The sequence below is a fragment of the Triturus cristatus genome, chromosome 11, assembly GCF_964204655.1.
Source record: "Triturus cristatus chromosome 11, aTriCri1.1, whole genome shotgun sequence".
NCBI classification, from domain to species: Eukaryota; Metazoa; Chordata; class Amphibia; order Caudata; family Salamandridae; genus Triturus; species Triturus cristatus.
In genome coordinates, this window is record NC_140594.1 from 20,170,347 (window position 1) to 20,185,904 (window position 15,558).

At 50.1% G+C, this 15,558-nt stretch overlaps 1 protein-coding gene across 1 annotated transcript in view; it reads left to right on the plus strand.

The window, feature by feature from the left end:
* Window positions 1–15,558, plus strand: part of LOC146783165 (transmembrane protein 132C-like) — a 1,355,452-nt gene that overhangs the window by 1,262,641 nt on the left and 77,253 nt on the right. Inside the window, exon 8 of the mRNA XM_085636355.1 lies at window positions 5,052–5,243. Coding sequence (XP_085492481.1) covers window positions 5,052–5,243 — 192 coding nt within the window. The remainder of the gene's footprint in view (window positions 1–5,051; window positions 5,244–15,558) is intronic.

Consider the following 15,558-nt stretch of genomic DNA (forward strand, 5'->3'; position numbering starts at 1 on the left):
TGTTTTCTCATCACTGATTCCTCGATTCTCTCTCTCTCGCTCTCTCTCTCTTTCCCTTTCCGTGAAAGAGCTATCACTTTTCAGATCAGGTGTCACAACTTCAGTTTTAATAATTCGCAAAGTATCTCTTATTGGAGTAGCAACTGGCGTGCTCTCTTCTGGTTCTGGTCTATACGGAGGTGGTCTCTTGTAAATCATGTCATCCAAGACCTCATCCTCATAATCATTAGCTCCATACTTTCTCACTTCTGCATCAGGCACCTTCGCTGCACCTTTCCTCCCTTCCGCTTCTTCAACTGTCCTCATAGGATATAACCCCTCTGACATACTAGCATCTCGCCATCTCCTCATTCGATCATGATGAGTTTCACGATCATATTTCCTCCCAAAAAAGTATCTATAATTGTTTCCACTCCTCTGCTTTTCTCGCTCATGCACCTCATCTTCCCATTCCACCAATGCCTCGAACTGTGTCGGCCTTGGTCTAGGCTCTAGACACATCATCTTTTCCCGTAAATTTCTCAACACGGCCAAATTAAATGAACCATGTTCCGGGAACGCTAAGACACCATCTTCCTTAGTATACTTAGCCCAGTTGTCTAGCCATATACAGGTATGATACCCATATTTCGCAACCATGAAGGATGCAGGAGTTCTCGTTGGAGGTAGCAATTCACCCTCTCTGGTTATTATGTTCTTATCCTTGTCGAACCACCTCTTTATTTTACCGAACAAGGATTTCTTCTTCTTTTCCTCTGGTTGTTAATACATTTTAATGTTTACCAATATTCTCTAGTCCCTTCCGTACAGTTGCGGATCTTTTGTCCAATAACAGCGCGACTCACACCAACGCACCAATCCTGGAGCGTCTACGTCACTCTGTACTCCTTCCAATCCCTGCGCGGCTCACACTAACGCACCAATCCTAGCGCGAGCACTGTTCTGATCCACTACCCAATCAGAGCGCGGTCTGTATGACGTCAGCAGTCGCTGCAGTCGCTTCTGCTCTGTCTCCTGTCACTCGTCTACCCCTCCTTTACTAAGCCTTTTCAGTAGACTTCGTTTCAGATTCCACAAAATCTATTAGTTACAACATATAAACATCTCCATTGTCTGCTTCGCTAACCATAGAATAGTAGAGAAAATCCTTCTTACAAGAATCCCGCTTTTCTCTAGAACAGCGCTTACCTCTGCTCCACTACGGAATAATTACTCTCGTTGACACAGTAGCACATCCCTCTACTCTGCCCTTCTAACATGCATCCATTAACTGTTTCCTCTAGGACTGCTCCAAAGAGTCTTACAATCAATTAAATGCTCATACTTTCACGCACTTTCACACCAGAAAATGTAGCACATGCACACAGAATCCTGCCTTTCCCGAGAACAGCAAACAGTCTGTCCCACTACAGAATTATAACACACGTTAACCAAGCAGCGCTTACCTCTGCCCAGTCCTTCAGACAAGCTCAGAGAATACCTATTACTCCTCCCGCGATAAGCTTTAACGGCAAACCTTACGGATCCCTGGGACTTAAGACCAGAGTTTCACAGATAACCTTCGCTACCATACACACTCCTTTTATACCGAAAATATATCTCTAATAGTAACACACGACGATGTCACTGATTCCGAACCCAGACAATGTGACGCGCAACTTCAATTGTCACACGTTTTTCCTGCATACATACAGGTAATTCCAACAATGCCGTTTTTCCCGAGAGCAGCACACACTTCCCTCTGCCCTACTACGGAACCGTCACCAGCTCCCAAGTTCCAGAAGCACTACATAAAACTCAACACGACGACTTCAACATATAGTATTAGTACATATACCAACATCAATCAATAATCAATAAATCAAAAGCCAATGTACAAGCAATCTAATCTGATCAAGACAATAATCAAACCATCATACTGCTACCAGGAAACTGCTGCAGATCGGCGCATATAAATTCTGCCTGCTTCCACGGACAGAGTAAACCTACAGTCACACGCACATACGCACATCATACGCTAGGGCCCATCACACTAAAATTCATACTATTACTCTATCCACACTGAATATAGGAGAACCAATCTGCATCTACTACAATGAGGTCAATGCAACCAGAAAATCATTGTCCTGAGTCATGATTTTTAAACATAGGTAATACATTTGAATCTCAATAAATGACAAGAAATGAACACCCAACACCGTAATTCAAACAAATGCTTATTTATCTAAATTAGTTCAAAATGAAAGTCAATCATTAGCGAAATCATTATTCTCATAGTTACCTATTCTAGCTAAAAGGGTCAGGACAGGTCTCTCAGGAAAGTCTCTCGAGATGCCGTCCTCAGCATAGGTTCAGGAAGAAGTCCAAAACACGACGAACTGCAAGGAACGCAATGGACACGAAGAACGCAATGAACACGGACCCTCTCTAGTCTAATATATTTATAGGAAAAGTTTCGAACAAAAGTTACAAACAAATGTTAGATATCCGTTGAACCGCTGAGCAGAGCGGACAGGAAAGGATGCCATTCAGTTACATTTAGGAAACCTCCGCTCAGGAAAAAAAAAAAAAAAAAAAAAAGACGGAAGAAGGAAACTCGAGTTTGCAAATGTGTCTTTCATAAATGTTCTTCCTTGATATCTTAGCAGAGCCACCGCAGGCTAGTTTTTGTTCATTGTGGCTTTATCTTTGTCCAAGGGCAGCTGGAAACGTTCCCAGAACTGCTGTCCTCACGGAAAGCTTTCTAACCAGGCAAAGGCTGCGGTCAGGTGACTCTCGACCATGTTCAGCAAGGCCTCCCATCAAAATTCAATCACTCGAGTGCAGGCTGTAAAAGGCAGCCATCTTGTTTTAGGCCAAAACAGACCATCTTAATTAAAAGAAACACAAAACAACGTTACCACAGCATAATGATTAAACTTTGTTAATCCCCACTAATACCCATATGTGTATGTAATTATCTAGCCTTCTGCATTGCAATAAAACATTAGTACACGTTATTTTAAAAGCATAAACATGAAACGAATAGCACTTTACAACACTCATTTAGTAAAACCGCACATTATTATCAAGCAACATATATGCGACCCACGTGTAATCGTTTCCTCTCATTAGTAATGTTGGTTAGTTCAGACTTTTTAACAAAACAAACTATTTATTAGTGTTTTTAAATTAATTGTTTAAATCATAACATATAGACAAAACTGGAGCTTAAAACACGATAAATTTTCAACAGAAAACTCTGCTCCAGCACTCTCTCCTCTTCTCCTTTTAGCTTTCAGAGGTAGCAAATCATTTCCTCCATCCTGGGGTGTGAGCCCTGCCATTCCAGTGGAGGCAGCCAAGGCAGGCATCCAGCAGACCAGAAAGGCAGCCTCTCATAGCAGCCAAGTCAGCTAACCTCTCCTAACAGCCGAGATTTCCAGCCTCTTAGAGCATCCCAGACAGGTAGCCTCTCAAAACAGCCAAGACAGCCAGCCTCTCATAGCAGCCCAGACAGCCAGCCTCTCATAGCAGCCCAGACAGCCAACCTCTCATAGCAGCCCAGACAGCCAGCATCTCATAGCAGCTTATCTCTGCATAGGTGTAATAGAGATCTTTCACGTTTTAAGGTGAGCTTTTAATTAGCAGGTAGAACCCAATGTGCCAGCTTACAATAAACAAAAGTGGCAGCTGGTCCCGAGGCAACTGGGCACTCAGATTTGCAGTTGTTGCCAAACTTTCGGCAGTAACCATTATTCCTGTGCATACGTTTCTCCAGGGTGTGGCAGGATTCCAGAGCAGCCATTTAAAAGGTGCTCTGTCACTCTAGTTTAGTTAGGTGTGGCGGACATGATGAAGACAACGATGAAGCATAAGCAAGCAGACTCAGAGGTTTTATTTCACGAGAGGTACAGAGATCAAGAGATCATTTGTCGTGGTAAACACGACAACGATATCCCGTCAAGCGGGATCAATGCGAGTTGTGGTTCCTCAGACGTGGCCTTGGGTTCAGAGAACTACTTTGCCAATTTGTAGTGTTTGAGTTCCTTGACAAATGTAAATAAAGGAGCAATGGAAGGGATGTAGAGTATCATGTACTGGTGGCATACAGGAAACAGGTCCTCGGCCACAACAACACTCAACCAGAAGGCTGGCCAATGGAACTAAGCCCTGGGCACATTCTAAGTTCTACCAGAGGGGGGGCGTATATCCCTATGTCCAAAAATGTATTTTTGGGCTGAAGGTAAAGCAGCTGAATTTCCAAAGAAATAAATGATCAATAAATAATGCGGATGGTTGCCTTTGTCATACTTTTGATTGCAGAAATCCAGCTCTCGTTTTCTCTGCGGGTAATGGAGACAAGCCGTTGTCCTTCCGTTACCTGCTCTTCTTATCTCGTGGGCTGAGGCTGAGCTGCTGTTGGAAGGCCATGGCAGGGGAGGCAGAGGAGTCACCAGACTCTAATGCTTTGTCTGGGCTTATGTGCTTTCAGTGACGTTACGTGTTCTTACGTTTCTGCTCTTCCCACTTTAAATCCAATAGAACAACCCACCAGATAAGCTCTAAAACTTCATGCAAGACGCAGTCTCTGGATTAGACCATTCTACCACTTTGGTGTAGCAAGAAGTGAAGCGAGTCTTCAGCTTTTGAAAAATACTGCTTAGTTCGATGTTGGTGCATTTCATTCTCTACTTACAGGATTCATAAAATGGTAAGCCAAAGTATGACTCTCAAAGACAGAAACATACCGAATCCCCCCCCCGCCCCCCATGAGATACTGAGTGGAACACGTCAGAGATGTCTGTGTTTGGCGTTACAGCGCCTGGATACTGTGCTTGTGCATACAAGCGTTTAACACTGTATCCACTGTTTGTTGTGGTGTGTGACTCTCTCAATCTCAAAGTCTGCTCTGTGTTGGTTTCTCACAGCCTTTAACTCAATGACTGCATTTTTCTGTGTGGATGCTACGGCCAATGCAGAGATTCTCAGAATTAAAACAATAAAATAACAATGTGAAATGCATGATAAATGCTTTTTTCTGATATTTTGTTTGCTTTTTTCTTTCAAAGGTCCTGTCTCCTCTTTCGGACTCCATCCTTGCTGAGAAGACTGTGACCGTCGTGGAAGATAAAGTGTCCATCACCGACCTGGGAGTGCAGCTGGTGGCTGGGCTGTCTCTCTTCCTTCAACCAAGTGCCGGAAGTAAAAAAGTTATCGTCTCGACAACCGTTGCCCAGGAACAGCTCCACACGCCTCAGCAGGTGGGAGGTTTTTGGACCTGTGGTGGTTTGTGCAGGTGGCGAGGTTCACACGGGCAGTTGGCAGATGCGCTGGTGGGAGTGTGTTTCTTCAGCAGTCCTGCAACATAAGAGCGACAGCTGTACCTAGGCATGGGTGGAGATCATGGAGTTCCGCCATGCAGAACTCTGCGAAGTGACCAAAGAACTCCGCCACACTATGCAGAGTTCCGCAAGTGGCGGAGTGCATTAGGTCGCTCCGTTCGCGCTGATTTTCAGCACCAGGTGTTTGTCCCACACGGAAAAATCAGTGCGAATGATGCATCGCGCAGCGCTAGAGGGCGCTGCTTCTTTCTGCCGCTTGAGTTGATTTTCATTTTGAGTGGCAGCCTCCTCGATGCGTGCAGAAGGTTTCTCAACACGAGCTGTCGCAGCCATCTGTGTCCGCCCTTGTTGAGAAAACTCGCTGGGAGGCGCTCTTGCATTTGATTTTCCTTGCTCTGTTTTTGGAACTCCACGTGCTCCGCGGAGCATGGTAAACTCCGTGAACTGAGCGGAGTTCACCGCTCAGGCCTACCTATACCTTGGAGTCTAGTAAAGGCGGTCTATGGGTGTTATGATGTTCTCTAGATGAAGAGGGCAGGAAGGGTCTGGTGATGAGGTTCTCTACGAGAAGAGAGCAGGAAGGGTTCGGTGATGAGGTTCTCTATGTGAAGAGGACAGGAAGGATCTGGTAATGAGCTTCTCTACGAGAAGAGGGCTGGAAGGGTTCGGTGATGAGGTTCTCTATGTGAAGAGGGCAGGAAGGGTCTGATGATGAGGTTCTCTACGTGAAGAGGGCAGGAAGGGTTCGGTGATGAGGTTTTCTCCATGAAGAGGGCAGGAAGGGTCTGGTGATGAGGTTCTCAACGTGAAGAGGGCAGGAAGAGTCCGGTGATGAGCTTCTCTACGAGAAGAGGGCAGGAAGGGTTCGGCGATGAGGTTCTCTATGTGAAGAGGGCAGGAAGGGTCTGATGATGAGGTTCTCTACGAGAAGAGAGCAGGAAGGGTCAGGTGATGAGGTTCTCTACGTGAACAGAGCAGGAAGGGTCCGGTGATGAGGTTCTCTACATCAAGAGGGCAGGAAGGGTTCGGTGATGAGGTTCTCTACATCAAGAGGGCAGGAAGGGTCTGATGATGGGGTTCTCTATGTGAAGACGGCAGGAAGGGTCAGGTTATGAAGTTCTCTACGTGAGGAGGGCAGGAAGGGTCTGATGATGAGGTTCTCTACATGAACAGGGCAGGAAGGGTCTGATGATGAGGTTCTCTACGTGAAGAGGGCAGGAAGGGTTCGGTGATGAGGTTTTCTCCATGAAGAGGGCAGGAAGGGTCTGGTGATGAGGTTCTCAACGTGAAGAGGGCAGGAAGGGTTCGGTGATGAGGTTCTCTACATGAAGAGGGCAGGAAGAGTCCGGTGATGAGCTTCTCTACGAGAAGAGGGCAGGAAGGGTTCGGTGATGAGGGTCTCTACATGAAGAGAGCAGGAAGGGTCCGGTGATGAGGTTCTCTACGAGAAGAGGGCAGGAAGGGTTCGGTGATGAGGTTCTCTCTGGGAAGAGGGCAGGAAGGGTTCGGTGATGAGGTTCTCTACATGAAGAGGGCAGGAAGGGTCTGATGATGAAGTTCTCTACGTGAAGATGGCAGGAAGGGTTCGGTGATGAGGTTCTCAACGTGAAGAGGGCAGGAAAGGGCAGGTGATGAGGTGCTCTACGTGAAGAGGGCAGGAAGGGTCTGGTGATGAGGTTCTCTACGTGAAAAGGGCAGGAAGGGTCCGGTGATGAGGTTCTCTACGTGAAGAGGGCAGGAAGGGTCCGGTGATGAGCTTCTCTACGAGAAGAGGGCAGGAAGGGTTCGGTGATGAGGTTCTCTACGAGAAGAGGGCAGGAAGGGTTCGGTGATGAGGTTCTCTACATGAAGAGGGCAGGAAGAGTCCGGTGATGAGCTTCTCTACGAGAAGAGGGCAGGAAGGGTTCGGTGATGAGGTTCTCTATGTGAAGAGGGCAGGAAGGGTCTGATGATGAGGTTCTCTACGAGAAGAGAGCAGGAAGGGTCAGGTGATGAGGTTCTCTACGTGAACAGAGCAGGAAGGGTCCGGTGATGAGGTTCTCTACATCAAGAGGGCAGGAAGGGTTCGGTGATGAGGTTCTCTACATCAAGAGGGCAGGAAGAGTCTGATGATGGGGTTCTCTATGTGAAGACGGCAGGAAGGGTCAGGTTATGAAGTTCTCTACGTGAGGAGGGCAGGAAGGGTCTGATGATGAGGTTCTCTACATGAACAGGACAGGAAGGGTCTGATGATGAGGTTCTCTACGTGAAGAGGGCAGGAAGGGTTCGGTGATGAGGTTTTCTCCATGAAGAGGGCAGGAAGGGTCTGGTGATGAGGTTCTCAACGTGAAGAGGGCAGGAAGGGTTCGGTGATGAGGTTCTCTACATGAAGAGGGCAGGAAGAGTCCGGTGATGAGCTTCTCTACGAGAAGAGGGCAGGAAGGGTTCGGTGATGAGGGTCTCTACATGAAGAGAGCAGGAAGGGTCCGGTGATGAGGTTCTCTACGAGAAGAGGGCAGGAAGGGTTCGGTGATGAGGTTCTCTCTGGGAAGAGGGCAGGAAGGGTTCGGTGATGAGGTTCTCTACATGAAGAGGGCAGGAAGGGTCTGATGATGAAGTTCTCTACGTGAAGATGGCAGGAAGGGTTCGGTGATGAGGTTCTCAACGTGAAGAGGGCAGGAAAGGGCAGGTGATGAGGTGCTCTACGTGAAGAGGGCAGGAAGGGTCTGGTGATGAGGTTCTCTACGTGAAAAGGGCAGGAAGGGTCCGGTGATGAGGTTCTCTCTGGGAAGAGGGCAGGAAGGGTTCGGTGATGAGGTTCTCTACATGAAGAGGGCAGGAAGGGTCTGATGATGAAGTTCTCTACGTGAAGATGGCAGGAAGGGTTCGGTGATGAGGTTCTCAACGTGAAGAGGGCAGGAAAGGGCAGGTGATGAGGTTCTCTACGTGAAGAGGGCAGGAAGGGTCCGGTGATGAGCTTCTCTACGAGAAGAGGGCAGGAAGGGTTCGGTGATGAGGTTCTCTACGAGAAGAGGGCAGGAAGGGTTCGGTGATGAGGTTCTCTACATGAAGAGGGCAGGAAGAGTCCGGTGATGAGCTTCTCTACGAGAAGAGGGCAGGAAGGGTTCGGTGATGAGGGTCTCTACATGAAGAGAGCAGGAAGGGTCCGGTGATGAGGTTCTCTACGAGAAGAGGGCAGGAAGGGTTCGGTGATGAGGTTCTCTCTGGGAAGAGGGCAGGAAGGGTTCGGTGATGAGGTTCTCTACATGAAGAGGGCAGGAAGGGTCTGATGATGAAGTCCTCTACGTGAAGATGGCAGGAAGGGTTCGGTGATGAGGTTCTCAACGTGAAGAGGGCAGGAAAGGGCAGGTGATGAGGTGCTCTACGTGAAGAGGGCAGGAAGGGTCTGGTGATGAGGTTCTCTACGTGAAAAGGGCAGGAAGGGTTCGGTGATGAGGTTCTCTACGTGAAGAGGGCAGGAAGGGTCCGGTGATGAGCTTCTCTACGAGAAGAGGGCAGGAAGGGTTCGGTGATGAGGTTCTCTACGAGAAGAGGGCAGGAAGGGTTCGGTGATGAGGTTCTCTACATGAAGAGGGCAGGAAGAGTCCGGTGATGAGCTTCTCTACGAGAAGAGGGCAGGAAGGGTTCGGTGATGAGGGTCTCTACATGAAGAGAGCAGGAAGGGTCCGGTGATGAGGTTCTCTACGAGAAGAGGGCAGGAAGGGTTCGGTGATGAGGTTCTCTCTGGGAAGAGGGCAGGAAGGGTTCGGTGATGAGGTTCTCTACATGAAGAGGGCAGGAAGGGTCTGATGATGAAGTTCTCTACGTGAAGATGGCAGGAAGGGTTCGGTGATGAGGTTCTCAACGTGAAGAGGGCAGGAAAGGGCAGGTGATGAGGTGCTCTACGTGAAGAGGGCAGGAAGGGTCTGGTGATGAGGTTCTCTACGTGAAAAGGGCAGGAAGGGTCCGGTGATGAGGTTCTCTACGTGAAGAGGGCAGGAAGGGTCCGGTGATGAGCTTCTCTACGAGAAGAGGGCAGGAAGGGTTCGGTGATGAGGTTCTCTACGAGAAGAGGGCAGGAAGGGTTCGGTGATGAGGTTCTCTACATGAAGAGGGCAGGAAGAATCCGGTGATGAGCTTCTCTACGAGAAGAGGGCAGGAAGGGTTCGGTGATGAGGGTCTCTACATGAAGAGAGCAGGAAGGGTCCGGTGATGAGGTTCTCTACGAGAAGAGGGCAGGAAGGGTTCGGTGATGAGGTTCTCTCTGGGAAGAGGGCAGGAAGGGTTCGGTGATGAGGTTCTCTACATGAAGAGGGCAGGAAGAGTCCGGTGATGAGCTTCTCTACGAGAAGAGGGCAGGAAGGGTTCGGTGATGAGGGTCTCTACATGAAGAGAGCAGGAAGGGTCCGGTGATGAGGTTCTCTACGAGAAGAGGGCAGGAAGGGTTCGGTGATGAGGTTCTCTCTGGGAAGAGGGCAGGAAGGGTTCGGTGATGAGGTTCTCTACATGAAGAGGGCAGGAAGGGTCTGATGATGAAGTTCTCTACGTGAAGATGGCAGGAAGGGTTCGGTGATGAGGTTCTCAACGTGAAGAGGGCAGGAAAGGGCAGGTGATGAGGTGCTCTACGTGAAGAGGGCAGGAAGGGTCTGGTGATGAGGTTCTCTATGTGAAAAGGGCAGGAAGGGTCCGGTGATGAGGTTCTCTAAGTGAAGAGGGCAGGAAGGGCCCTGTGATGAGGTTCACTACGAGAAGAGGGCAGGAAGGGTCAGGTGATGAGGTTCTCTACGTGAAGACGGCAGGAAGGGTCCGGTGATGACCTTCTCTACATGAAGAGGGCAGGAAGGGTCCGGTGATGAGGTTCCCTACGTGAAGAGGGCAGGAAGGGTCCGGTGATGAGGTTCTCTACGTGAAGAGGGCAGGAAGGGTTCGGTGATGAGGTTCTCTACATGAAGAGGGCAGGAAGAGTCCGGTGATGAGCTTCTCTACGAGAAGAGGGCAGGAAGGGTTCGGTGATGAGGGTCTCTACATGAAGAGAGCAGGAAGGGTCCGGTGATGAGGTTCTCTACGAGAAGAGGGCAGGAAGGGTTCGGTGATGAGGTTCTCTACATGAAGAGGGCAGGAAGGGTCTGATGATGGGGTTCTCTATGTGAAGACGGCAGGTAGGGTCAGGTGATGAAGTTCTCTACGTGAGGAGGGCAGGAAGGGTTCGGTGATGAGGTTCTCTACATGAAGAGGGCAGGAAGGGTTCGGTGATGAGGTTCTCAACGTGAAGAGGGCAGGAAAGGGCAGGTGATGAGGTGCTCTACGTGAAGAGGGCAGGAAGGGTCTGGTGATGAGGTTCTCTACGTGAAAAGGGCAGGAAGGGTCCGGTGATGAGGTTCTCTAAGTGAAGAGGGCAGGAAGGGCCCTGTGATGAGGTTCACTACGAGAAGAGGGCAGGAAGGGTCAGGTGATGAGGTTCTCTAAGTGAAGAGGGCAGGAAGGGTCAGGTGATGAGGTTCTCTACGTGAAGAGGGCAGGAAGGGTCCGGTGATGACCTTCTCTACATGAAGAGGGCAGGAAGGGTCCGGTGATGAGGTTCCCTACGTGAAGAGGGCAGGAAGGGTCCGTTATGAGGTTCTCTATGTGAAGAGGGCAGGAAGGGTCCGGTGATAAGACCCAACACCCACGCTGCCAGAAGCCTGGAGAAGACTTCCATACTCAGGCTCCAACAAGTAGACACCTTCAGATGTCTTGAGTGGTGCGTTATTCAGCCGCCATGTGTAATGTCCTGCTTGGAAGCCAAGAAGTTCCTGGTACCAGTGACGTCTGCTCTTCTGCTAAATTAGTTATCTATTGAACCCTTGTCTTGCCCTAGTGGAGAGGAAAAGAAATCTGTGTAATAAGAGGGTCCCCAAGAGGGGTGTCTTCCTCGACTCTGATGACACTCTCACGAGTTCTCGTTTTGGACACTTCCTCTCAGGGTTCTCAACCCAAACCTCTAGATCTTTGGATGCTTGATCACTAGGAGACCACTTACCCAGACTGGGGTAGCACAGCTCCTAGAGGCTCCACGTACGCGCTTCTTCCTGTCCGAGGAAAGAGCTGGACTCCTTGAGCTCCTCACGCACCTGTCTTGGGTTCCGGGGAAGTGGACTATCTGTGTGTGTTCTGATTTGCATCACTTCTGGTACAACTTAGAATGCATCCAGGGCTCTGGTCCACTGGCCATCATTCTGGTGGAGAGTTGCTGTGGCTGAGGAACTGAGAGGACCTGTTTCTTGTATGCTACCAGTACACAATACTCTGCATTCCTGCCGTTGCTACTTTATTTACGTCTGTCAAGGAACTCACACGCTACAAAATGGCGACATAGTTCTCTGAACCCAAGGCCATGTCTGAGGAACCACAAATCACATCGAACCCGCTTGACGGGATATCATTGTCGTGTTGACCACGACAAAAGATCTCTTGATCTGCCATTTCATTGTGACATCTCTGTACCTCTTGTGAAATCAAACCTCTGAGTCTGCTTGCTTACCCTTCATCGTGTTCTTCATCATTGGCGCTTCTTCCAAATGGCCACTTCCAGGACCCTTGAGAGTCCATCATGTGCCCCTCTTACCTGGGGAGATGGTACAAGTCTGTCCTTCCGGTAGGATGGGTGAAGAGGGAGGGACCAATCCCTTCTACTGACGTCACAATACACCTGGAGGCAGCAGCCACCATGGACAATGTCACCCCTTAAAAGGGAGGTCACTGTTTAAGGAAGGAGTACGCTCCCCGTACAGGATCTTCCTGTAGAAACCACAGGAGGAGGGAGGTACCTGACGTGGCTGCGTAGGAATTCATAAGCCCCAGTTAGTTTCTATCACAGATTGAACGCACCGTACACTGGGGTCTGATTGAAGTCCACCGGCATCGCATTGATCTGTGTCTCGGTTACACATGAACCATGACAAGCAGGGTTACACATCCAGTGCTTGTTGCGGTCTATCCGTCAGTGCTTAGTTTAGTCGTTTATTCATGTTTGATTAATTAAAATCATTACATGTGGGCAGCTATGTTAAACGGTTACCCGTAAATACAGGTTACCGGCAATTTTTGGTAATAAATTTATAATAAAATGTAACATGCAATCAGTAGTATTTTTTTTAAAAAAGAGCATTTCGCTCTGTAAACAATATTTAAGAGATTTAAAGATGATAACATGAAAGTAAGTCCATAAAATATTGGCAGGTTTGTGCTGTAAAGATACGTCTAAAGTGCTAGAGGGAGGGAAGGAAAGTGCCAAGTGCGGATTAGTTATTCCCTGTGCGATTATGGAGCTCGAGATGCGTAGCGAAAAAGGGCATCCGAATGTGCATCTCGGGTGGGCTGGCGTCTTGACGCCGCTGTGAGCCTCCGAAGGTGGTTCCGGGCGGTGGGTAATTCGGGGCAGTCCTATTATGGGGCCTCGAGCGCAGACTTTGGAGGGAAATCACGCGCGGCTCTTGCAGGAAAGATTTCCGCTCCCAGGGTCAGTTAGTGGGGCTTAGGTGTTCTTCAGCTGGGGTGTCACAGTTCCTGGTCGTTTTCTGCTCCCTGTGCTGGGCTGTATGCGTCGGGATGTGCCTCTGGATTGGGTTGATGTCTTCGGTGCGCTATAGGCCTGCAAAGATGATTGAGGGCGATGGATAGTTCGGAGCAGTCCTACTACGAGCCCCTTGGACGCGGACACTGGAAGGAAATCACGCGCGGCTCTTGCAGGAAAGATTTCCGTTCTTAGGGTCAGTTAGTGGGGGCTTAGGTGTTCTTCACCAGGGGTGATTCCTGTTTGTTTGTGTCCTTGACTGGGCTGTGTGCAGTGCTGCTCGAATGGCGTTGGTACATTCCCCTGGCCTTGTGAGAGTTTGTGCAGTTACTGGTGCAGCACATGTGACGTGTCGGATGCTCTCTGCCACGTCTGAGGTCGATGCCTCGACAGAGAGGAGTCCGTGGGCGGCGTCGATCGTTGTCAAAGTGGAGACAACAACACAACACAACACATGTAGTGGGGAGAGCACCACAACAAGTGTAGCCAAGGCTCGGGGTGGTGGTCGCATAACCTGTGGTGATGATTGCCTGTCAGTGGCCACAAATGTGCGCCTAGAGCCTTGGTTTCAGGGCGCACACAGGGGCCACTTTCACCAAAAGGCAGCCGCTTAGAAGTTGGTGATTTGGCTTCTTGGTTGTCAGTGACGCACCCCACCCCAAAGGATGCCCTCCCCGGGAGGCGCCTGCGCTCGTTACGCCCGCGCAGTGACAGGTGTCGCGCATCCTTGCAGTATGTAGCTGAAGGCGTGGTAGGCAAGCGCAGCGTGTGCGCGCACATGAACTTCAAGGCGCCCGGCGCAGGTGCCGCCTTGCCCCCTCCCCCCCAAAGGATGCCCTCCCCAGGAGGCGCTCGTTACACCCGCGCAGTGACAGGTGTCGCGCATCCTTGCAGCATGTAGCAGAAGGCGTGGAAGGCAAGCGCCGCGTGTGCGCGCACATGGACTTCAAGGCGCCCGGCGCAGGTGCCGCCTTGCCCCCTCCCCCCCAAAGGATGCCCTCCCCAGGAGGCGCTCGTTACACCCGCGCAGTGACAGGTGTCGCGCATCCTTGCAGTATGTAGCTGAAGGCGTGGTAGGCAAGCGCAGCGTGTGCGCGCACATGGACTTCAAGGCGCCCGGCGCAGGTGCCGCCTTGCCCCCTCCCCCCAAAGGATGCCCTCCCCAGGAGGCGCTTGTTATACCCGCGCAGTGACAGGTGTCGCGCATTCTTGCAGTATGTAGCTGAACGCGTGGAAGGCAAGCGCCGCGTGTGCGCGTACATGGACTTCAAGGCGCCCGGCGCAGGTGACGGCTGTCACTTCAGCCAGGGATGGCGCGGGCGCGGAGACTAATAGCTGCGCCTTGTCTGGTTCCTATGACAGCTGCGGAGTAGTTAAGAACACACACGGTGCGGAGAGGAGAGGGTGGGAAGTGCATTTCCCGCGCTCTGTATCCGAGGTGTAATTGGGGCTTTTTAGCCTGACAGGTTGAAGGGACAAGTGGCGGAGAGGGCTTCGGTGGGGAAGGAGCCGGCAGCACTTTGGGCGGAACAAGCTTTTAGCAAAGTGGTTTCAAAAGACACGCGCAGTAATTGGTTCACCTCGGGGCCGCCTTTCTGCCGCGCTCTATTTTTCCAACAAGGTTCTGTTAATCTGCTAAATTTCTGTTATTTTATTCTCTTACGTGTGACATGGACACAGGGCCACGTGATTGGCCAGACGGCGTCACGTGACTGGCTGTCACAGTCATGGTGGACAGCGCAGAGAGAGGTTCCTGCAAGAGGCCATGCTCCAGGGGGCGTCTCTGACCTATTCACTCCTTGTAGTGTGAGCCCCCCAGAAAGAGTCTGACCCCTGAAGAAATGTGAGGCTTCAGTGAGCACTGAAACTCACTAAGGGGCAGGTGTTTGCAGACAGGGGGAGCTGGCCCTCACTTGAAGGGCGCCCACCTGCAAAGTACAGGAGAGGGTCCGGGCTCCTGACCCTGTCAGGAGCTCTCAGGCCAGGGGCCCGCTTCCTGTGCACAGATGGGGCCCCCTGGAGCTCGGGGCCCACTCGCACCGCAGGGGCTGCGGGGCTTTTGTTACGCCACTGGGCTCTCCTATAGTGGTGGAGGTAGCCGTCCAACTGCCCTGGCTTGGCTTTATCTAGAGAACCTGGGCCGATATATCATGTCATAGGCCCTGCGGGGCACTACCGAAATTTTGAGGTTTAAAAATTGTGCTCCCAAAATACTGTGAAGGTAAGTAAACATATGTATGTAAATATCTGTATGTTTACATATATATATATTCACTGAAATAATCAAAAGTTAAACTGCTTTATAGTGAGGTTTGGTAATTTGAGGTTACCTTATGTACAAAAAAAGCCTCCGAAATTTACTGAAAAAACAAAGGTAAAAGTGAGGTTATAGGCAGATGAAAAAGGTTTAAAAACACTGAAATTCATCAGTTATAGTTCAATGATAATTTGCGCCCCAGCCATGCCCTGCTTATGACCTCATATATTACATCACTCATGACATGTTAAGTGACATCTCAACATGTGCACCAGTGGCGTAATGAAACTTGAGGGGCCCCTTACAAACGATATAGAGGGGCTCCCCATGCCCCAGACCCAAGAAGGAGCTCTCAGCCGACGCCCGTGCACAGTGCCAGAAGGGGCCCCCTGGAGCTCGGGCCTCCCACACCATGGTGTTGCCAGGGCTATTGTTATGCCACTGAT